Here is a 25,329-nt window from a genome sequence, read left to right on the forward strand (position 1 = left end):
AATCACAAAACTATGGAATCTTAAAGCCAAAAGGAATCCAAGAGATCACTTAAGTCAAGTTCCTCATTCTAAACATGCAGAAACTGAGGCTCTGTCAGAGAGATGGGAGGTGTCCTGTCCCAGACTCCACAGTATGGCCAGGGCTAAAACATCTTTCATGTCTGTGTTCTTTCCACCACATGGTCTTCCAGTACTTGAACTCAGGTTTCCATTTTGTAAATACGAATGCCATTAAGAATGAAAATTAAAATCTCTAAGGATCAGAACACCTAGATTCTATGCCCAGCTGGGTGACCCTAAGCTGTCATTTGATATTTCTGGATAGCTGTTTTCAAGACAATAAAATCAGGGCCTAGTACTTTGAGCGACTAGATAATCTCTCCATTGCAAATTATGCAGAGCGAGGTGCCCCAGATGAGAAAGCTCAGTATAAAATCCCACCATCCCCAGTCTCCACCACACCTATAAAACAGATTGTCTCCCATGCTTTCCCTGGGGACTCAGTGTTTAATATTCATTCCAACCAGATTTCACCTGCTAATCTTGTAATTAATTAGCCAGGAAGAGGGTAGTACCACAACAGGAATCTCGTTATAACAAAAATATGTCCACGTTTTACCTCTTATTCCCCTAACGTCCAAGAATTACAATCAGTATATTTTCTTAAATGACACCTGACATCTGCCTCACTTAAAATTACTCTCTCATTTTCTCCTCTTAATGGCCTGATGAGCTGGGTGAGGCATCTGAGAGTATAGCCCTGTCTCAGAGAAGAGGTGACCCACTTCTGGGGCGATTCCTTAGCCAAAGTTCCAAAGCTGGCTATGAAGTGCAAGCAAAAAAGAGGCTCCTGCCTCCCAGCCCACTCTCATCTCAGATACCACTGCCTCAGACGCCCCAAATACAAACCAAGCAAACAGGGTGCACCCTATCCCCTCCGAAAGAGAGTATGTGTAGTGTCTTCAAGGACATGGTAACAGGCTATGATCTGTCATTAGTAGGCCCAAACCAGCTCAAGATGGTAACTTCTGCCTCATCCTCGGCCCTCTTTCAGTGCTTCCTAATTCAGGGATGGTATCATCGCCTATTCAGTTCCTCAAGCCAGAATCTGATCTAGAAATCATCCTTGAAACTCCTTTCTCCCCCATTCCCTGCCATATAATCAATCCATCATCAAGTCCTATCACTGTTACCAACTAAATATCTCTTGCATTCATCTACTCCTTATCCATTTCCAATAAGTAAGCCCAAGTTATCGTCTTTCTTACCTGGACCACTGCAAAATGTTTCTTGATTGGTCTCTCTAGCCTCACAAACCCTTCTCAAGTGTATTCCCTTCAGCAGAGCTTCAGTGATCTTTTCAAAATACAAACCTGATTACCTTCCCTCCTCATTAAACTTGTTCAAGGCTTTCCCATATTCTTAGATTACAGAGGACACTTCTACCAGCCACTTGTGGTCTGCCCCTGCAGCTTCACCTTGCACCACAATCTACCTCACCCTTGGGTCTCCAGTCACACAGCCTTTTCTTCCAGTTCCTCCATATTTCCAAGCTCGCCCTTGCCTCAGATCCTCTGTATGTTCTTTCTCCTCACACTTCACCTAGCTAGTTCTTAGCCTTCAGTTCTCAGGTCAAGAGGCACCTTCACAAGGATAACCATTTCTGACCCCCCCAGACTAGGTCAGATGCCCTTACGATAACTCTCTAAAAGCCCCAAGTATCTCTCCTGGAACTTGGTAATTAATTGGCTTTGATTATATATACTATGACTGCAATTTTACACTTTGTTTGGTGATTATTTACATAACATCTAACCTCCTGCCAAGAGAGGAAGCTTCATGAGGTCAGAAACCAGATCTGTTTTTGCTCACTACTGTATCCAGATTTTACTAATAGTGCCTGGCACATAGTAGACCCTCACTAAATAGAAGTAAATGAATGGCAATGTGGTAAAAGGAAACGAATACATCTCTCAGCACTGACCATATACTGGGCACCTTGCTATGTATGCATTTATAATTTTCATTAAATACTCACAACAACATTTTCTGATAAGTATCATTAACCTCATTTTATAGATATGAAAACAGGCCTAAAGAGGCAAAGTGATTTGCCCAGTATCACACAGCAAGTAAATGGCAAAGTTAGAATTCTAACCCAAGCCTGACAAACATGTTCTTCCCACTGCAAAATTCTGCCTTCCTTTGAAAAGCCTCTGAGTTGATGGTGAATTCTACCTCTGATGGGAGTTTCTAGAAGATGGCTCCACAATCAGAGGAAGCCTCCACAGACTGGCAGGGCTCAGAACAAACTGCAGAAATGAGGCCTGGACAGAAAGAGCTCAGAGTGGAATAAGATAGTTTTAAGAGCTAAGCCTTGAGAATTTAACTTCAGAATAGGATGCTGAAAATGCTTTTTTTTTTTCTTTTGAAAATGCTTTCTTTTTGTTGTAAGATTCCTATTTAATTCATTTTGAATACCACCCAGGCAAAAATCCCGAAGTCGGCCCTCAGGATTTTCAGTATAATGTCGAGCAACAGGAAGAGCACTGCATTAGTATAATGGTAAGGGGGAAATAATCTCAGTAAAATCCATTTTTAGGGCTTCCCTGGTGGCGCAGTGGTTAAGAATCCACCTGCCAATGCAGGGGACACGGGTTCGAGCCCTGGTCCAGGAAGATCCCACATGCCGCAGAGCAACTAAGCCCATGCGCCACAACTACCGAGCCTGCGCTCTAGAGCCTGCGAGCCACAACTACTGAAGCCTGCGCTCTAGAGCCCCTGCTCCGCAACAAGAGAAGCCACCGCAATGAGAAGCCCGCGCACCGCAATGAAGAGTAGCCCCCACTAACCGCAACTAGAGAAAGCCCGTGCGCAGCAACGAAGACCCAACTCAGCCAAAAATAAATAAATAAATAAATTTATTTAAAAAAAAAAAATGAAGGCTTCCCTGGTGGTGCAGTGGTTTGAGAGTCCACCTGCCGATGCAGGGGACGCGGGTTCGTGTCCCGGTCTGGGAAGATCCCACATGCCGCGGAGCAGCTGGGCCCGTGAGCCATGGCTGCTGAGCCTGCGCGTCCGGAGCCTGTTCTCCGCAACCGGAGAGGCCACAACAGTGAGAGGCCCGCATACCACAAAAAAAAAAAAAAAAAAGAAGTTAAAAAAAAATTTTTTAAGACATTTTTAAATTAATGAATTTGGTCCTTTTATTGGTATACCACGGTGTGTAAAAAGGTAGTAAATACGTAATATCTTGCTTTAGAACTAGAACAGACTAATAAAAACTGGTCTATAAAAAGGAAGACTAACAAAGTACAGTCACAGAGGTAAGTTGCCAAGAAAGTAACTGCTGAAATGATGTTGGGACTTTACTCTCCTTTACTGAAAAAGGTATGTAAAATAAAGCCAATAGAAAAGAGAGACAAACAGCTCCTAATTCAAAATACAGAGTTACTTTAGATATTCCTTCTCTCTCACTCTCTCTCTCTGAGACCAATGCAGCCAACTGCATCGGGGCGGGGCAGGGTGGGGTGGGGGTGGAGGGTGGGAGGGGGCAGAAATGTTGGTCAGAGGAAAGAAGCAAGGTCAAAGGCCAGAAGGTCCTTAGGCTCAAGGCCATGCCTCAGCTCAGGCAGCAATAAGCAAAAGCTGTTGTCTAGAAACATAACCAGCACTAAGAAGTCCAGGTTATAATTTTTCGGAAAGAGATCCTGAAACTAAAGTAGCTTAACATATTAGAGGGGACCATTCCCACGATAATAGCAAATATTCCAAGTTCAGATGAGGAGCATTTTCCTCTAAAGGCAATTTGCTGACCTTTTCTGAGTTTGCAACATTTCTCAGTGGCTTCAAACTTTCTGCAAAGTTTTAAGTGACTTCCTTTGAAGAGAGCTATTTAATGCCAATGATTGTAGAAAACATTTGTTCATAATTATCCAGACATAGACTGGAACAATGCTGAAACAAGAGCAGCATGCAAAAATGTATTTAAGGACTATCATCCCAAAATGCTGCTAAAAGCTATTAACCAGTATGTGTTAATTGCCACAGCATTCATATTAATTTTCACTTCAGGCTCGACACTGTGGAATATTTCCCCTGATACATTTTAAACAAAGTTTAATTTAAGGAACTGCTTCTATCAACACTTATGAAAATTAACAGCCAAGCAATTAGCACTCATGAATTATCCCTTCCCCCATGCTCTCTGCAGCTTCCCTGTTAAAACAGTTTCTAACAGAGAAATGGTTACTTTCTAGCAAGTTAACACAATCAAAGTCACAGTTGTCTGTATGAACTAGCACTGGTTCTTTTTAAAGCACTTGTCAAGGCAAACATGCTCCTTATATTAAGAGTATAATTTAGCTAAGTCAAATAAGTAAAATATTTAACGTTTTACTAAACTGCCAAGCAATTACTAGTATCAAACTACCCTCTCACCTGATGTTTACAAAATAGCCATTGCAAACAAACAAACAAAAAAAGGAAGTAATTACTTGTCTTAATCTTCCTATTTCAAGTTAAAGGTCAAAACCCCACTGGACTGACTCCCTGGACTTCTACAAGCGGACCACCTTCACCCAGTCTGCTGTACATCTTGTGTAATGATGCTAAAGTCCTAGTTTTAAGAGCACATTTCCTCTCACTCGATCCTGTCAACAATCTAATGAAGTACAAAGGAGAGACAGCATCACTGGCCTGCACCCTTTACAGAGAGAGAAAGAGGCAGAAGTGGGGTATTTGCTGAGCACTTCCTATGTGCTATATCTCAATACTCATCAGGAAGACACACTACCACCATCTCATTCCACATACGAGGACTGCAGCTTCATGAGGTTAAGTAACTAGCCTGAAGTCATACCACTAAGTGGTGGAATTAGGATTTAAACTAAGACCTTACTACAAAATAGATCTTCTTACAAACTAAATTACACTGCCTCTCCCCATGCTAGGTGCTTTATCCTATTTGATGGTCTCATCAGCTTTGTTAGGAAGGAACTCTTAATTTCTTTGCATAGGTAAAGAAACTGAGATTCAGTGAGGTGAAAAACCTGACTGAGGCGACACAACTGATAATCAGTACCATTTCTTTGTTAGTAACTGTACTGACTGGAGATGGGTATCTGAACTTCTAAGGGTCTACTGATGATGATAATATTTGTAAACTCAGTTTAAACAAAATAGTGATGACGATGTACTAGCTAAAGCTTCTCAAGTGATAAGGCATGGGAAAAGGGCTAGATACTTTTTAAAATAAGACCTCTTTTGAAAAAGGTGGAAAGACAGGGCAGAAATCCACATATTCAGGGGCACTTAAATCAGTGCTGAATGTTCACTGCCTGTCACTCCATCGCTTCAGAGCAACTCCCTGTCACGCCCAACATTTCCCACTTTCAGTGAGATCAGAAGGACTGACACAGGAATTTTCCTATTGCCTCACCTCTAAAACAGAGGTTGGTTTTGTTAATGAAGCTATTCAGAAGTCCTGTTTTTAACAAGCCCAAAGAATTTAGGCAGATGGCTGAGCCTGGTTTTGCCTTGTCCGGCTAAGCATTCCCTAAAACCACTTGCAATCTGTCCTGGTCTTTTTTCAAATGATCAGTAAACAGAGTTATTAATAACCTATGAATCTAAAACAGTCACGGATAGCATTGCCAATTTGTCAAAAAGATAATATAAACATAGTAATTAACCTGATCAAAAAACTGTAAAAATTACAATAAAGCATATACCTAAGTACGGCCTTTCCCTCTCGACTACATGCCTTCAAGAAATTAACCAACCAGAGTTTTAAAAAAATCAAATTATTAACCAGCTACAGGAACCAAAAACTATTTAAAAGTATTCGCTTTAATTTAGTACAATAACTAAGAGATGCTTACCCTTAGAATCACTAAAACCAACAATTCAGTTTGCACAAATCCTTAAAGATGCCTGCTTACCTACAATGTAACTGTAAAGCCACACCAAAAACAAAATCCTTTTTTCAAATCCAATGCTAGTTTAATCATAAGGAGGATTTCACAGCAGTTAGTCTCTTGAGGAAATAGATAATTAAGTAGTTTTTTAGCATATTTAATTAGACCCCAAACTCTTCCCTGTCCCCTTCTCTCCCCAATTATGTACCATTTGCCCAAGAGACCTAAGTAACTCAGTTAATTATGTAAATAAGGCAAGCGTTATTCCCAAGAAAAGCATTGTGAATATTTGTAGTGGAAAGAACCACATATTTTACTGGCTTTAACAAACCTTTGCAAAATAAAAGAGGGGGGACTATCAAAAAACATGAGAAACTCTTACATTTGAGGCAAGAAACAGGGAGTTCAATGACAAGATGGTGAATCATTAAAACAGGACACTCATTTCACTTCTTAAATATGAGCTGAATAAAAATAAAATAATTCTAAGTTACAACAGTAACAAAAATTTAGTGCTGAACGTCAAATGATTTATGGGAAGAATCAATCTGGAAATTATTAAAGTCGACTCTCACAGAAAAGGCTTTATTATCAAGGGGTTGACATGATCTTAACTCTCGAGGCAGCCATGGTGCTGTTATAACTACTACAATCCCATTATTATGCAATCACAAAATGCTAATTTCATCATTTTGAGGTGTTATTTGAATAGTCATTTTAATTTCTAGGTTACGAAAAAGCTTGACTCAAGTATAATTCTCTATTAATCATTGAGATGTCATTGAATATCATATTGATGCATTTCACAAAGATAGACTAATTTAATATGTACAATACAATATCCTTCAAATATTAAGCCACTTTCATTACACATCTGCCAAATGCATCAATATTAAATAATAGATGAGAACATGGGTTTAATTGTGTTTTAGCAATTGTAATATGTAGGATAATAAAAAAATAGCACTGCGTCACAAGACAGACTTATCGATATATAAATCTTTCTTAATCAATTGTGCAATGGTGACTGGGCCATGCTCACATCCTTTGCTGATTAAAAATAGACCTGATATGACAAAAACATCGAGAGTCGTAAGTGTAAACACATACCTAGCAAAAATAATACCTTTGTGACTGAGGAGATGGCTTCTTTATTTTATTTTTTAATTTCAAGTTAGGTATATATAACAAGCAGAGTTCACAACCTTCTAACAAGGTTAGATTTGGATAATCCTAAGTAATTTATAATAGAATCTAATAGTATAATGAAAATTCTAGAATATAGTATTTTAAAAGGTCTGTGCTACTTTGTTGGCATCACAGCATTATCAAATACTAATTACTCCAGCAATTAACTGCATCCTCAAACAATGAGATGATAGGCAATGGAAGCAAATAAATTCTAGCCATGTAACCTAATCCCAATAATAACATCTCACATATCTAAATGAATCGATTGTAGTAGTTAAGAAAAAAATCCCCTACAGTCCAACTCACTAGTTTCCAGAGGCTGACATTCCTGTCCCCTAGGGGGACCCTTCCTTCTCTTTGCTGCATTCCACAAGAAGAAACAGGAAAAGGTGGCAGGGGCAGGCTGAAGAGCAGCTCTTCACAGGATACGATCTCTAATTTACTGGAAGTACTTTCTTATGTTTTTTGGAGAAAACTCCTGAGCATATTAGGATTTTATACTATTTATGCATTTTGTTTCTAGTTTTTGTTCTCCTTCCCCGCCAACATCGATAACCTCATGTGCCAATGTCCATATATGCTTACTTAAAGCAATGGAAACATGCTGAATTGTATGAGGTGAAAGTGTTTCAAAGAAAAAACATCTCCTTGCTCAGGTGACAACGGACAGAACCAGCATATAACCAGGACTTGATTATAAAAAGTGCAAACATAAGCAAAGAGCTGTATCTTTATTAATTGCAATGGTGTTGAAATAAGACAAATTGTACACAATCCCCCCAGGCAACAAGCTATCACTCAGCACGCCCACACGACTGCCAGACAGCAAACATAATGGCAATAAATATAAAAATCAACTGCTACTGTCCTGAAAGAAACCCAGCTCAGCTCAGCACAGAGACAAAGAATGGCAGGGAATGGGTAAGAGAGGGTGCTGCATGTATTGATAGAACTATATTCCACCTAAAATAGTGGCCATTTTTCTAAAAGGAAAACAAACACACTTTAATTTAGCAACTGCAAACTGTCAGAACAAACAGGAAAAAATTAAGCCATCCTGCATAGCCAGTGTCAGACAACAAGATTCAATAAAACACTGACATGCAAAGCAATGTCTTAGAATTCTGAAATGAAGCTCTCACCTCTACAATTTCTGGAGTTATAATCAAGAATCAGACAAGACAACCCAAAGACAGGAACAGGAACACACACACACACACACACACACCCTCCAGACACACACACACACACACACACACACACACACACCCTCCAGACACACACACACACACACACACACACACACACACACCCTCCAGACACACACACACACACACACCCTCCAGACACACACACACACACACACACACACACACACACACACCCTCCAGACACACACACACACACACACACACACACACACACACACACACACACACACACACACACACACACACACACACACACACACACACACACACACACACACACACACACACACACACACACACACACACACACACACCCTCCAGACTGTTTTTGTTTTCATCCTCCCAAACATATTACTGTGGAAACCACATTAAGCCCAAATCCACACCTTTTTACACCCTCAGTCTTAGGAAATGTGAGTGACATTCTATATTTACTGAGTCCCTTTTGAAACCCTAAATCTAATAAGAATAAGAATAAGAATAACAACCAACAATAATTCCATCCAACTGAGGTTTTACCTAAAGGGATAGTTTCACGTTGACTTACCTTGCCATCAAATTTGGAATACTCGTTAAAAGGGTTATTCAGCTGCAGAGGACACTGCTCCAGGCGTACAGATAATATTGACTGCTTTCCAGAATGTGGAGGTTTCTCTTTGAGCGACTTTTTTTCAAATAGTGACTTTAACTCCTGGGCTGTGATACAAGAGGAAGATAAAAACATCTTTGTGATTACAACACAGAGAGATAGCCTGTCTACCTTCCCTAAAAAGTCTTCCTTGGAATCCAGAGGAGGGAGTGTCCAAGACATGTTTAGGTCAGATATGTGCAAAAAGTCTCACATATATGTCTGTGCATTGAAAGAGCAGAGCACTGAAAAACACATAGGTCAGGTTTGTCAACTTAGAAAGACTAGGGTTTAAGGAAGGGGGCAGAAGGCAGACAAGCCAACAGAACAGCCATTTTGTAAGAGCGCCCACAGCTGTGAGACCTGAGATTCAGCCTGGCTTTGCCACTAGCAGATAGATGTGTGATACTGGACCATTCACTAAACCTCTTTGGACTTGTCAAACCAGATTATCTTGAAGATCTCTCCTGGCTCTAATATGTGGTTTTGAAGTTCTAGTTCTTCAAGGTCAAGGTCCACCTCTTAATCCTCTCACACTTTCCAATGACACCTAGCACACAATCTGGATGACAAAGATGAGGAGGAGGAAAAGGAGAAAGAGTATTTTTAATAATAATAGTTAACATTTACTGAGCAAACCAATGTATCTCATCTAATCCTCATAACAAGCTTATGAGGTAGATATTTGCATTATCTCAATTCTGTCAACTGGAAACTGAAGCGTAGAATATTTTGATTAGCCCTAGGCCACACAGCCAGTAAGTAGCAGGGCTCAGATTTGCACCCAGCCATGGCTCTTAGCCATTAGGCACTAATGAACAAAGTAGACCTTCAATAAATTTTGTTGCATGAATCAATGAATAAAATAATGATTGAAGGAATTCAGATTAAGTTATTAAATCAAAACCTTCAGCACTTATTCATTAGTGAACCAAGACAAGTTAGTTCCATATCTTCTCAAAGATCATTTCATTCTCTATATTAATCTGAATGTCATTTAAGGTGATAGCTGGATGATAAGTACATGGGGGTTCATTATACTTTATATTTTGTGATGTTAGAAAATTTCCATACTTTACACTTTAAATGAATCAATCATAGATCTTAAAATGTGCAATAAATAAGTTCAACCCATTCCATTCTTGAGCATAGCCAACTTGAACTGAGATCAAACATAATTGTGAAATAGTCACTTAGAACTTTTTAAAAAGGTAACAAAATTATTTTTAACAAACCAGTGGGGGAACTTTATCAAACGAGTCCTTATAGATTTAAGTGGCAAACCAGGAGAAAAGGATCTAATTCTTTTTTAAAATGTGGCACTTGACTATCCAATCCAGATTCTGAATATATAAGTACATGTGATCAACAGATTAATATGTTAATTATATATTAATACCAACAGATTAATGCACATTTGAAAAAGTTTTAGATTACTATTGAAGTGGTATTTTAAATATTGGAAGTACTATTCTACCTGTACTCTATCAATAATTTTATTGCTACACTTTGGAAAAGAATAATCTTTTATTAAATACCTACTAGGAAAAAGTAAAAACAAAAAACCTACTAGGGGCCAAGAACAATGCCAGGTGTCTTCTCATCCTATCCTCACAATGATCCTGAAAGACAGGTTACCAACAGCTCCATGAAGAAACTGAGGTGTAGCAAACATAAGTCCCTTATCCAAGTCACTCTACTGTTATCAGTAGGGTTAAGTGTGAAGTGATGATATATTAACTCTTCCATTCTCAGACTAATTCACACTTAGACCTCTCCCCTCAACCTGTGACATTTTCCCACTTCCTCTTTTGCTTCCTACATCACGGAGAAACAGAAACAACCAAAAGAGAACTTTTGCATGCTCTCACCTGCACTTCCTCCCACCTTCCCTCCCATCACAACATGGATGAACTGCCTAGGCCCTTATCAGATCAGCCCCTCCTCTGTGCACTAGATTCCATCCACTCTTGCAGACTCAAGGGCATCAATCAAGCAATTCTCTTCCATCTCGCTTCCATTTTCAATTTTTTCCTCTTATTGGGTCAGTCTCATCAGCATATAGATACTGAACTACTACTCATTAAAAAAAAAAAAAATTCTCCTGTACTTCCATACTGCCACCCAGTTACTACCCTATTTTTCTGCTCCTCAAAATGGTTGTCTATATTCTTGCTGTCTAATTTTTCTCCTCCCATTCACACAAACCCACTCCAATCAGGCATTCAGGCTCCACCACTTCATCAAAACACCTTTCAATGAAGTCACCAATGGTTCCCCTGTTGCTAAATCTACTGGTCAATTTTTAATCCTCATCTTACAAGGCCTCTTGGTAGCAGTTGACATTTCACTCGTTCCTTTTTGGAATCCTTTTCTTCACTTGCTGTCCAGGCTACTCCTTCTCAGTCTCCTTGCTGATTCTTCCTCCTTCTTCCCTCAAATCTTTGGCATTCCCCAAGGCATAGTGTTTGGGCCTTTTCTTTATCTACATTCACTCCCTCAGTGGTCTCATCCAGTCTTATGATTTTATATACCACTTTAGGGAATTCCCTGCTGGTCCAGTGGTTAGGAATCCGGGCTTTCACTGCCGGGGGCCAGGGTTTGATCCCTGGTTGAGGAACTAAGATCCTGCAAGTTGCATGGCAGGGCCAATAAAATAAAATAAATAGGTAAATACCATTTTACAAGAGGCAAAACTAGATTGCAGTGATACAAATCAGAACAATGATTGCCTTTGGGGAGGAGACTAACTAGAAAGAGGCACGAGGGAACTTTTCTGGGGTATAGAAATGCTGTATACTTGACTGGAATGCTAGTTACACAGGTGTATGTTTGGCAAAAGTCATCAAACTGTACATTTAATACCTATACATTTCAATGTATGTACAGCATACCTCAATAAAATAAATAAGGGAAAACCTAAATAAATATCCTCTGTATGCTGATAACTTCTAAATGATTATTCCTAGACGCCCTAAAATTATAGATTCAACTTCATATTTCGCACCTCCACTTGGATGTCCAATAGGTATCTCAAACTTCACACGTCTGTAACCAAACTCTTGATCTTCCCCACAAACCCGCCCCTCCCACAATTTTCTTCTCAGTTAATGGCAACTCAATTTTGCTAGGCAAAAAACTTGGGTGTCATTCCACTTTTCTCTTTCTTGCACATCCTATCCATCAACAGAAACTTAAGAAGATAATCCAGAACCACCTATAGCTACCAAAGCTGGATTATTACCACCACCTTCAAACTGGTCTTGTTTCCACCCTTGCCTCCCCCACCCCAACCCAGACCACTGTCTCTTCTCAACACAGCAGCCAGTGAGTCTTTTAAAATACAAGTTATAGGGACTTCCCTGGTGATACAGTGGTTAAGACTCCACGCTTCCACTGCAGGGGGCACGGGTTCGACCCCTGGTCAGGAAACTAAGCTCCCGCATGCTGCCTGGTGCAGCCCAAATTTTTTTTTAATTTTAAAAAAGAAAAAAAAAAGTTATAAACTTCAGAATAAGAAGAAAATTGATAAATCTGATGACATAAAAATAAAAACTTCCTGGGCTTCCCTGGTGGTGCAGTGGTTGAGAGTCCTCCTGCCGATGCAGGGGACAGGGGTTCGTGCCCCGGTCTGGGAAGATCCCACATGCCGCAGAGCGGCTGGGCCCGTGAGCCATGGCCACTGGGCCTGTGCGTCCGGAGCCTGTGCTCCTCAACGGGAGAGGCCACAACAGTGAGAGGCCCGCATACCGCAAAAAATAATAAAAATAAAAACTTCCTAATATATAAAGATTCTCAAAGTAGAGAAGACACTGACCAACAACCCAATAGAAAAATGGACAAAAAATATATAATATCCACAGAAAAAGAAATTCAAATAGCTCTTCTTTTGTGTGGTATGCGGGCCTCTCGCTGTTGTGGCCTCTCCTGTTGCGGAGCACAGGCTCCGGACGCGCAGGCTCAGCGGCCATGGCTCACGGGCCTAGGCACTCCGCGGCATGTGGGATCTTCCCGGACCAGGGCACGAACCCGCGTCCCCTGCATCGGCAGGCGGACTCTCAACCACTGCACCACCAGCGAAGCCCCTCAAAGAGCTCTTAAACAAATGGAAAGATGTTCAACCACATTTCATAATAAGAAATAAGCAATTTAAAACTATACTATGAGGGACTTCCCTGGTGGCGCAGTGGTTAAGAATCTGCCTGGCGGGCTTCCCTGGTGGCGCAGTGGTTGAGAGTCCGCCTGCCGATGTGGGGGCACGGGTAGTGCCCTGGTCCGGGAGGATCCCACAGGCCGCGGAGCAGCTGGGCCCGTGAGCCATGGCCACTGAGCCTGCACGTCCGGAGCCTGTGCTCCGCAGCGGGAGGGGCCGCAGCAGTGAGAGGCCCGAGTACCGCAAAAAAAAGGAATCTGCCTGCCAATGCAGGGGACACAGGTTCAAGCCCTGGTCCGGGAAGATCCCACATGCCGCGGAGCAACTAAGCCTGTGCGCCACAACTTCTGAGCCTGCGCTCTAGAGCCCGTGATCCACAACTATTGAGCCCGTGAGCCAAAACTACTGAAGCCCACACACCTAGAGCCCGGGCTCTGCAACAGGAGAAGCCACCGCAATGAGAAGCTCGCACACCGCAACAAAGAGTAGCCCCGGCTCACCGCAACTAGAGAAAGCCCATGCACAGCAATCGAAGACCCAACACAGCCATAAATAAATAAATACATATATTAAAAAAAAAAACCAAAAGACTATACTATGATACCATTCCACTTCTATCAGGAAATAGACACTCGACACATTACTAGAGGGAATGAAAAACAGCAAAATCTCAATAAAGGGGAATGTAACAATGTCGAAGAAAACCATATATTTACCCCTTGGCCCAACAATACCACTTTCAGGATTCTGATCCTAGAGACACTGGCAAAAAAACAAAACTAAACTAATATGCATGACGCTTTCCACTGCAGTCCCATTTGCAACAGCAAAAGCCTGAAAACGATCAAATATCCCTCAACAAGGGACTGGTTGGCTAAACTATGGTACAACCACATCATGAAACCTATCTCTACGTATTGCTCCAGAGTAATTCTCAGGATGTGTTGCTAAATGAAAAATGGATTGCATAAAATAGTGTGTATTATGCTATCTTTAATTTAAAAAGAGGGGAATATGAATGTAAATATGCTTATATATATTTGTAAGTGGACAGAAAAGTCAAAACCTTTTTAAAAATGACTGTCTAAAAGAGTAGAAGGCAAGGAATGAGGCTAGATTTCTCTGGTTTACCCTGTTTTATGTATTTAACTTTACAACCATGTAAATGTTTTGTGTAATTAATAAAGAAAAAGTGCAACCTCTAAAAAAAAAGCAAAATTAAAAATGAACTTAAGTGTAATATTTAGTTGGCAGTTTAACTACAAAGAGAGGAATTATTTTAAGTAACTTTATCATATAGTAATTTGACTGTACATTCCCTATTAGAACATATCAAAAAGACAAAAAAAAATCTTAAACTGTTTTCACTAATCATAATGTTAATAATAACATTGGTATTTCTATTCTGGAACCAAGATTTTCAGCATGAGAAAGCATACATAAACATAAAATCAAAAGTAAAAATTCCTAAATCTGAATTGGAATTATCAGCATTAACTCACAATGTATTCTCTTTAAAAATTTATTTTTTTCTGAGCTATACTCCCTGAAAAGGCCTACAAGGAAAACAAAAATCAATCCAGTGAGCCCCCTTAGAGCTCAGTTGTGGTCTCTTAATGCCATTTACCACTAAAAAGAATCAAGACTCCCTGGAAAAACAGCTGATTCCAGATTTGGGGAAGAAAATGTGCAAGATGAACCTGCAACATCTTGTTACACAAGAAAGCAAGGAAACTATGAAAGATTACTGGAATTGTGTCAAAAGAACTTAGCAGCAAATGTGAAGGGACTCACTATACAAAGGGACAATTTCAGCATAAAAAAAGAATAACTGCAATGAATTGAAAAATATAAATTATGCTTAAAAACCCATGAGTGCATAATGATACAAAGGGAAAAAAACCCTCATTGGTCATCTACATGGGATGCTAGGGAACAAACTCTTCATTCTGAAAACAACTGACAAAGGTAAAGAAGCAAGCATTTATCCTGCTGTTCTTGTAGGGACTATACCTGAGGATAGCCAAATAATAGATTAGGGAAAGTTCTTCATATAAAACAAGTTGATAAAATTAGAAATCACTATTTCACACCTCTTAATGAAATAATGAATCTAGGTGATACTCATTAATGGCCACTAAAACTATCAGATGAACAGCTGATGGGAGTAATTTAATAATGGATGGATAAGGCCTGATTCCACCATCAATCTTGTTACAAAAAACACAGTAAGACATTCCATGTTTCCTAAAATGATGCAATAGGAAATACAGATCAGCATGTACACAGTGTTCTTACCAAAAATCAAACTTCAATCTGAGCAATTCTGTAGATCTAACCACCAGTTTATAGGAAATAAAGAGGACAGAGGAACATATTAACCATGGGGATATGATTAGCAAAAGCCAGAATGTAGGAAATACTATGGGACAAAATGACCCAGTTTCTTCAACTAATAAATTACAAGAATAAAAAATGAAAGAGAATCTATAGATTAAAAAGGAAATGAGGCACATTGCCCAAAAGTAAGGTGTGGACCTTAGATCTAGACCTGAACAAACAAAATGGGGGGTGGCAGGAAAAAAATTGAGACAATCAGGAAAATATTTGATAATAATAAAGAATTCCTGCTAATTTTTGGAGGATAGTGGTAGAGCAGTTTTATTACATGTTAAAAAACACACACGGCTTCCCTGGTGGCGCAGTGGTTAAGAATCCGCCTGCCAATGCAAGGGACACAGGTTTGAGCCCTAGTCCGGGAAGATCCCACATGCCGCAGAGCAACTAAGCCCGTGTGCCACAACTACTGAGCCTGTGCTCTAGAGCCTGTGAACCACAACTACTGAGCCCGCGTGCCAAAGCTACGTGCCTAGAGCCCGTGCTCCGCGACAAGAGAAGCCACCTCAATGAGAAGCCCACGCACCGCAACGAAGAGTAGCCCCCGCTCGCCGCAACTAGAGAAAGCCTGCACACAGCAACGAAGACCCAATGCAGCCAAAAATAAAATAAATAATAAATAAATAAACAAACACGTAAGTATTTAGGTATGCAATTATATGATAGCTAGGATTTGCTTAAAAATAATCTGGGAGGGGAGGGGAGGTGAATGTCTAAATGACACAAGACGAAACATATATTGCTAACTGCTGAAGCTGGGTGATGGGCACGTGGGGTTCATGACACCATTCTCTCTACTTTTGTATATGTTTGAAAATTTTTTTTCTTTGTTTTTGTGTTTGAAAAATTTTATAATAGTTGTTTTAAATGAAATTCAAGCTAGGAAAAAAAAAAGTAAAAAGTAAGTCACACATCATATCAGTACTCTGATCAAACCACCTCACCCAGGGTCCTTATAGGACTGTGCATGATCAGGTCTCCCACTACTTACTTCTCTGACCTCACTCCTTCCCTTGCTTACTCTACTCTAACCAACAAGCATCCTTCCTTGCTATTCCTTGAGTACATCAGTCACACTTCTGCCACAGAACCTTTGCACTTGCTGTTCCCTCATCTTAGAACATTCATCTCCCAGTATCTGCCTGGCTCACTCCTTCACTTCCTTCAGATCTCTGCTCATCCACCACCTTCCTAATGAGACCTTCCCTGATTACCCTATATAAAACAGCACAATCCCATGCCTAGCATTCCTTACCGACCTTAGTTGGGGGATATTGTTTTCTATGCCACTTCTCCCATTCTGACACCTGACCTCCTATGTTCGTTTAAATGCCTTTCTCCCTAACAACCTCCACGAGGGGAGGGACTTTGTCTTGTTCACTGCTCTACCTTCTAGACCTATAATAGTGCATAACTGCCTTTGCATACTGTGGGAGCTAAATAAATACTTGTTGAATGAATAACTCTGGATCAGAAAAGCAGAAAAAGTAGTTGTGGGGATAGGGAGCAGAATGGGAGGAGGAAGGAGAGAGCAGAGGGTCACAAAAAAGCAGAGATAAGATTGGAAAAGGTCACAGAGCCCTTCTTCCTGGTTCTAAGCCATTCATAAGACACAGCTATACTTCTTGAGTTGCTCAACTTCAAGCTGCTCTTCAACTTTGACTTCACTTGCTTTTCATTATTTTCAACTGAAAGTTTTTAATATAGAAGCTTTGGTACCTTTCCTGAACATTGGCTGTAGCTGACACACAGAGAAAGAAAGGTACAAGGGAACCCCAAAGACTCCTCAATATTCAAAGCTCCAGGAGCAGCTCCTTTCTGCCTATGGTATGGGAGAGAATGGAGCACAGTGGAGAGACTACAGTGTTTGGGATCAGACTGGCCAGGAGAATTCTGACTTTGTAACTACTTGTAAGTAAGTAACTTGGGAAAGTTAGTTAGCGCCTCTGTCCTCCAGTTTTCCCACCAATAATACAGAAATATTAACAGCTAATTTGCTCTGCTTGCATGAAGATGAAGTAAAGTTAGTGGCTGGCATATTATAATTCAGTGGTGCTCAGAGCTGGTTACCCATCAGAATCACCCAGTGAGCTTCTGAAAAATATATATTTGTGGACCCCAACCTCTACCTACTGAACCAGGAATTACACAGACAGGGCCTAGAAATGTATATAGAATGTCATTATAATGTGTACTTTTGGGTGCATTTCTGACTTTTATACAGCCATTGTATCTGGGAACTGTTGTCTTAAGAAACCAATAATAGAAGTTATAGTAAGAAAACTTCAGGAATATTCATAAGTAACTGATAAAAACTACATTACTGTTTTAAGTTATTATTTAACTTCACATGTAAATAGCCTTGAATTCCAATTAGACTTCAAATTTCTTAAGGACAGGAATCATGTATTCCCCAAAGCACCTAGCACAGAATTACTACGCACACAGAAGTTGTAAAAGAAATACTTGTTAAATGACTCAATAAATAAGAATAATCAATTTTGTAAATAATATACCAACACCATTTTAAAACAATAAAATTAAAAATACTAGTCTTTGATTTGAGATTATTCCTGACAAAGCTGTCTTCCAATGACATCGTCTTCACATTTATCCATGCAGTTTTAGTTACAGAAATACTAAAAGAATCTTACTATAAGGTATTACATTTACCATGTGGTCTCGTGGCATATGGGTCAGTAGGTTCATAAAGAACTTCGAGGTATGGACCAGATGGTTTCTAAGATCCCTTCTAACTCCTCTATGAAAAGGAAGCATTTAGGCAGTATCTTAAAGAATAAACTGGATGTAGCAGATAGAATAAGTGTGGAAAAAGAACATTCCATGGGAGGTCATCATATTCATAATGATGATTCTTCTAGTGGGAAATGAAATAAAACAAAGATAAAAAACAGATGAAAGGATTTTTCACAAAATGTAATTAGCAGAAAAAGAATGAGGAAATGAATGAATGATTACCTAGCCAAAATTCCCAATTAATATCAAAATGATTTTGTGGTGGCATTTCTTGCCAAAAGAGAGTATGTATTTGAGAGATGTGTGAAAATAGAATGGCTGATCCATTTGCCAGGGAGATGTTTAATGGACTGCGAACTCCACTTTTCTAACACATTTCAGGATAACCAGAGTGCCAGTCTGTGGTAATGATAGAACCCAGCTTAACAGAAAATTCAAAGGCATTCTTCTGTGCATTGACGAGGTTCACCCTAACCATCAAGAGTAACCACCAGGCAGGCTACTGGTCTGGCCAGAATCAAGGTCAACATCTCAAAGCATGGGCAGGCACATTAAGGAGCTCTTCCAGAAATAAGATCACAGTGTCAATTACTGAAATCTCTGAGACAGAAATAAAGGGAAGGAAACTGAGGGAGAGAGAAGCAGATATACATAATGGACAGTGTGGTTAAAATGAAAGCCAACAGGGGACTATTTGTTTCTCCAGCACATTCTGTGAAACACTGAACAAAAGTTAAAGTGGATTAGACTTTAAGGAGTGGGCGGGGGAGTACCAAAACTTATTAGATGCATCAAAATGTAGGCTGAAGAAATTACTTCTCACATTGTGAAAGGGGTTAATGAAGATACATTTGAGATGCTCTACTCTATTTATTAATTTATTTATTTATGATCATTTTAAGATATGGAAGTGAAGAAGGCAAAACAAAGGGTAGCTGGAGCGATGGGCTTATTAAACTGGCTCTGACTTCATTAAGGAGAGATAAATAGGAAAAACATTAAGACATACAAAAATATTGAAGAAAGTAGACAAAATAAACGATATAAGGGTTTTCCAGTTTATGCTAAATATAACGGAGAGAAGTATTAACTAGATCAACAGAAAAGGCCAGCCTGGAGAGATTTTTAAAGTACCAAGAGCAAAACTAAAAAGACATTCAAGAAGAACTATAGGAAGTCACGGAAGTGAGATACAAAAAAGAGAAAGAAGTGGATTTCTCATTCTAAACAGTCGTTATTTAGAAGCAATCATTAAGAAAATCATACCCATTGAACACTCCTGGGTTTACAATTACAGTAGGAGAAAGCAATAACCACTTTATATGACATGGTTTAGCAGAAAGAGATTGGCCTTTACGTGCAGACAGTGCTAGATACAAAACATGGCTCTACTGCACCACCACTTCCTAGCCTTGTAACTTTAGCAAGTTAAGCCTCTGTGACCCTCTGTTTCGTCTGTTAACGACAGCAATGATACCTACACCTTCTAAGACCATTGCATTGGAGGTAATGCACATAAGGTACTTACCACAGCACTACGTAGGTGCTGCTGTTAAAGTGATAATCATTAATATTACTGGTTTCATAAATATTATGTAGCAAAGGAGTCAGTCAACAAAAATTGATTGGACATGTATTATATGCCAGAGTGGTAGTGGGAGGTGCTAAGAAGATATAAAAGACAACTGCAGACATTTATTTCAAAGGAAGAAAAAAAAAAAGTCTAGGAAACATGATAAAACATTAGAAAATATTTTAATAGCATTCTATTTTGTACTTTCTCAAAAAGTCTTCTCTCCCTGCTGAGATTGAAGCTTTGAAAATATATAAGACAGCCAGCTTTTTAATGTATCAATACATACCACATGAACACATACTGCAAATGCTAATACCAGCAACATAATGGTCTGTAAGCTAAAGGAAAAGAATTAGCATATATGCAAAAAAGATTGTTATTGGGGCTAATGAGGCAAGGGCAAGTCTAGGTTAGAACTGCCAGGAGGGACCTACAATCCAGAGGCCCATCCAAATCATAGGTACACCTTGGCTCTAAGAACAAGGTACTGGTACAACAGTTTCTACAAAATATGCCCTGCACTCATCAATTCTTGTGATCCAGGAGAAGGAGTGGCCAAAAAGACAAGACCTAAAGAACACACAGCTTCAGCAGGCCAAGGCACCCAAGTGAAAGAGTCCAAAGCTTAAAACACAGAGGTATCTGCCTAGAGGATTTAAAAGGATGAATTAAAATTAAAAGCTCTTATATAATAATATAAACTAAATATATAAATCTCAAATTAACAATTAAAATTATTTCAATTTACCTGATTGCTTAGAATTTCTTTCTTTCCACTGAATATTTTTGCATTTGATCTGGTTTTGTCTCTCTTTTCGGAGTCGTTCTAATCTTTGAGCTTGAAAAGAAATATTATAACTATAAGTTTGTCAATGAAAGTTTACTATAAACAAAGACATAATTAACTACCTTTATATGAATAAAGATGTTTTATATTGCATATGTAGGGAAAAAGTCATAAAATTTTAAAGGTGGCACCCCTGAAAAGCAAATACCAACAAAAACATGAAAATATTCTTGATTTATAATTGAAATTAGAGGATATAAAACATTAATAGAGATCATAAAGATAGTATTAACATGGAAGAGAATAATAAAATGTGAAAACTTCTGTGATTAATATGACATTTCATTATATAAATCATTAATAACGGTCTTAAAGGAATTTTAATGCACAAATGAACTGAAGTGAATATTACATTACAGGAATAAAATTACTGTTATGAATTACTCTACCCGTTTCAAAAATTAAAGATAAATGAACTCAGACTAGACTATTAAAGTTTTAAATATAAAATCCTTTATCTAAAAATCATGAAAATTATAAAATGTCAAAGCTATATAAATTAGCATAGCTTTTCTTCAGTGGGCTGAAACAGTTTATAGGTAGTAAAATAAATGATTTGTATCTTTGTAACATTAGTCAAATCTTAAAAAGAACAATTTTTCTTATACAAAATTTTAAGATATGCTGAAAGGATTAAAAAGTAAATTCCCTGGTCGCTAGGATACCTCACAATCCTAATTAATTATTAGCATCCAAGTACTAGCTTAAGAAATTCCAACAACAATAACAAAAGCATCATCTAAAATTGTGCATTTGTGATTATATTACCACTGGCTGATCAACCTTCAAAAGTCAGTGAACTGATCTTTTAAAGAAATACTGTCCAGCATACATTAACAACTGCTGCAAACGGAGACTACAATGGAAAAGAAAGTCACAACTGATGTCACCTCTTCAAATTAGTTTCCTCTTGCTAATCTTCAACTTCCTATCCTGGCACAACGCTAATAAAATAAATAAATAAAATAAAGTTTTCTTGCAACCATTTCCAAGATAGGAAATCTTACATTCCTGCCTTAGCCTTGTGGTAGGGAAACACTGAAACTAATCTTGCCAGAAAATTAAACTATGCTGGCAAAAGCATTCTGACAATGTCACTATATCTAACCAAATTCCACGGAAGAAAAATACATTCAATTGCAATTAATAAATGTGAAGGGTACAGCAAAGTAATATAATCATAAAGCTCTCAATTTAGCAGCATTCTCCTACTGAAATCCATTCAACCTGTCATAAAAGATATCATCTCAATAACTTGCAAGGAAGTCAGTTTCAACTAGAGAACCTAGAATCAATGGTTCTAAATTATATTCAAACCTTCACTCAAATCCTATTTTGATAAAAGTTCCTTTAGATACTGGGAAATGCTATTAATTATTTTTATCACAAGAGCAAATTATTCTTTGTAGATGTCACAGAATGCTGAATTCTGAACCAAAACCTTAACATGCTTTGCACTGTGAATTGTATCCTGCTCTACCTGCAGTACTCCTTTACATACATTTTACATTTGGACTGTGAAAATAAACATATAAATATTTTCAATGTTCTACTATATATCCTGCCGTTACTTTTCCTGGGAGTTAGCAGGTTATTGCTACTGATTAGGAGATTTTTTTTTTTGATTATCTAAAAAAAAAAATTATTTTGTAGAATACCCTGTCATATTTGAACTAGATTATAAAGTCTAAATAATTTATCTAAGTAAAGACTTGGTTTATCACATTGCCCTTGAAATGCTCCCAAAAAACTTAAGCTGGAAAAGGGGAATGATAAGTGTTTCAAAGCTAACGACTAAATAGATATATGCTAAAGTTGAGCATTTTCAAGCCACAATTATCAAAGGGTAGAGATCAACTAAATAATGGTAATGTATCAAAAACAGGGCACCTTTTCTAATCTCACACCCAGTGTAGGAATTCCTACTAAAAGCACGCCTAACAAATATTCAGTAGCCTCCCTCCGAACCCCATACCCCGCTACAATTCCTCCAGGGCAAGAACTGTCTCGGGCAGCAGCACCCTTGGCTGGTCAGCTCTCTGTATTAAAGTTTCTTTATCATGTCAACCTGAAATCTGCCTCCAGGTAGTCTGTCTACTGGGAATAATGTTGCTCTGTGAAGATACACGAAACAGTCCACTTCCCTCTCTACACAGTCACTTTTTAGAAACAGAACGCTCCTCTCATAGCCAACTTTTTCACCTATTCTTCCTCTGTCTGCTTCCTTATCCCTCTTCTGTCTACCTCCTTCTAACAGCATCACTCCAGAGACTCTCTCCATTCACAGTCGCAGAGATGGAGAGATTGCTTAGACTCACTGTTAGTGTAATACATGCACATTCCTGTTAATGCACAGTAACTTTCCCCATTAAACCCATGCCAACATTATGCATTATTCTGTAAGATTGTTTACTGATTTTAAGCTCAGAAGACATGACTAAAAGGCAATGTTTACCTGTATTTGAGCGTCTTCTAATACCAAAGTCCCAACTTGAGGTAATATCGACTGACTGGGCATACACATAGCCCTGAGTCTCACCATTGCTTCCCTGAATTTCTGACCCACTGTCTCCAGGCATTGAAGGAGGATGAATCTTCTCTAGGTCAACATCATGATCAATGAGAACCATCTCACACATTCCTGTGTCATCACTGGTCACATGTGACTGTCGAATATGAGCTAGAATGATAGTTGGATTGTCCAAGAAGGCCATCCTTTCTGTGGGCCAATTTCCTTAAAAGGCTATTTTCTTCTCTTCATATTGTTTCACGGGCTCACCTACCTAGAAACACGATGTACACAGCAACATTTAAGAATAAGGCAGAAAATGACTGAATCATTTTTCAAACAAATTCAATGTGGTAAAATGCTACCTTGAAAATCAACATTTGTCCCTGTAGCTAGGAGCTTAAAAGGATTAAGTCCAAGCTGAAAGGAAATCCTTATAAGCTCTAGGGGCTACCACTCTAGTCAATGAGATCTCCATGGTATCAGAGAAGATGGCTTACTCTTTTACAAAACAAGTAACAGTAACTCCTTAGGCCATTCAAAGTATATAACCACTGTTAAAACAATAAATTTTCCTTTCTTTCTCCCTTCATTCCCATGCAGTCTTCTCATTACTTTATAAGGTCATGGGGGAACAAGCTGTATTTTCCTCAAACGATGTGCTAAAGCATGAAACTGTATTTCAGTTTACATTTCCCCCTCCTGCCATATGGTTGTGAAATGTCTAAAAGGGCACAGACAATGCTTCCTGAGTTACCAGGAATTTTACAAAAACGGACCACCAAAGTAATTTTGTTCAATAAATACATTTTTCTTCCTTCTGATTTAAGATAGTATTGTGCTTTTAAAATAAAACTTATTAATCAAACTTGTCAGCTACCAGATTAATTTCTTATTTTAGAAACCTAATTATAAGAACTGCTTCCTGAATCCTGTTAAAACTGTAACAATGTTTATTCTGGGAACAAAATGGTACCTCCTCAGTTAAATGGGAATACTCAACAAAGAAAATATTACAGAACAGTAGTTAGGAACCTAAGGGCCTATAGGCAGAACTGGGTTCAAATCCTGGCCCTATCACTTGCTAGCTATGTGATCTTGGTCAAAATAACTTTAACCTCAGTGAGCCTGTTTTCTTTCTTCATTTGTGAAATGGGGATTGCAGGGAAGAAAGGATATATATATATTAGGTAGGTAAAATGCTCAAAAGAACAGCTGGTACATAATTTAAAATTAGCTGTTATTAGTAATAATGATGATGCTGATGGTAAAAATATCATTACCAACTTCAGTTTTCAATTCTTGTTTAAAATAATCCTAAAATATATCAACAATTTATCCTTCTATCGTTAAGTTCACAGCAGGTAAAATAAGTGCATGCTTCCTTTGTAACACAGGACTCTGCAGGTCATCTGGTCACCTCCCTGCTCCTCTAAAACCATTATGAAGTGCAAGGAATGTGAACGGTAGACTGAATATGTTCCTAGGAACAGTCCTAGAAGATATTTATTTTTAGAAAGACCTAGAACACCAGATTTTCTTGTCATTTGTTTCTTCTAGAAATGGAACATAGGGGGAAATCTAGTTTAAAAATCATTATAGCTAACTGAAGTTTTTAAATTTTTTGTCTGGCAACATATCCTTCTATTAACCTCACCTGGTGGATCTTAAAGATACTGAGATTAAGAGTAAGTTTGACTAAGGAGCATCTCTGATCAAGTGAATTACATTAATTTTCATTTTTTCCCTTAAATATTCACTAAGTACTTACTTTACACTGAAGCTAACAGGAAATGCAAAGGTGAGTAAGGTATGCCTGAGTCAAAAAGTTTATACCCTAATATAGACTTAGTATATTTCCTAATATCATGGGATTCTTCTAAGTGTCAAATATCTGAGACATTTAGTCGCAGAAACAATAATGTCAGCCCACCACTTTAAGTGTATTAATCAGAAAAAAATTACAGAAATAAAGGGAAGCATTTAAGTTTCACTTGTAAAAATAAGTTCTTATATAACCACAAAGACGTATACAACCATAGATTTAGTTATGACAGTATTTGTTTTGTAACAGAACCATGGAATCACAGATCAACAGATCTACAAACATCTTTGTAGCAATCACGACAAGCATCTTCCCGA

General features: G+C 38.6%; 1 protein-coding gene across 6 annotated transcripts in view; it reads right to left on the reverse strand.

The window, feature by feature from the left end:
* The window catches only part of MAPKAP1 (MAPK associated protein 1), a 230,461-nt gene that overhangs the window by 181,259 nt on the left and 23,873 nt on the right, over positions 1 to 25,329 (reverse strand). For all 6 annotated transcript variants that reach the window (XM_079925849.1, XM_079925852.1, XM_079925850.1 and 3 more), the window contains 3 exons: positions 23,134 to 23,461; positions 20,580 to 20,669; positions 8,868 to 9,016 (listed from right to left, as the gene is read on the reverse strand). In XM_079925849.1, the coding sequence (XP_079781975.1) occupies positions 8,868 to 9,016; positions 20,580 to 20,669; positions 23,134 to 23,392 (498 nt within the window). In that variant the 5' untranslated portion in view covers positions 23,393 to 23,461. The remainder of the gene's footprint in view (positions 1 to 8,867; positions 9,017 to 20,579; positions 20,670 to 23,133; positions 23,462 to 25,329) is intronic.

The sequence above is a fragment of the Stenella coeruleoalba genome (genome assembly GCF_951394435.1).
Source record: "Stenella coeruleoalba genome assembly, chromosome: 7".
In the NCBI taxonomy this organism is placed as follows: domain Eukaryota; kingdom Metazoa; phylum Chordata; class Mammalia; order Artiodactyla; family Delphinidae; genus Stenella; species Stenella coeruleoalba.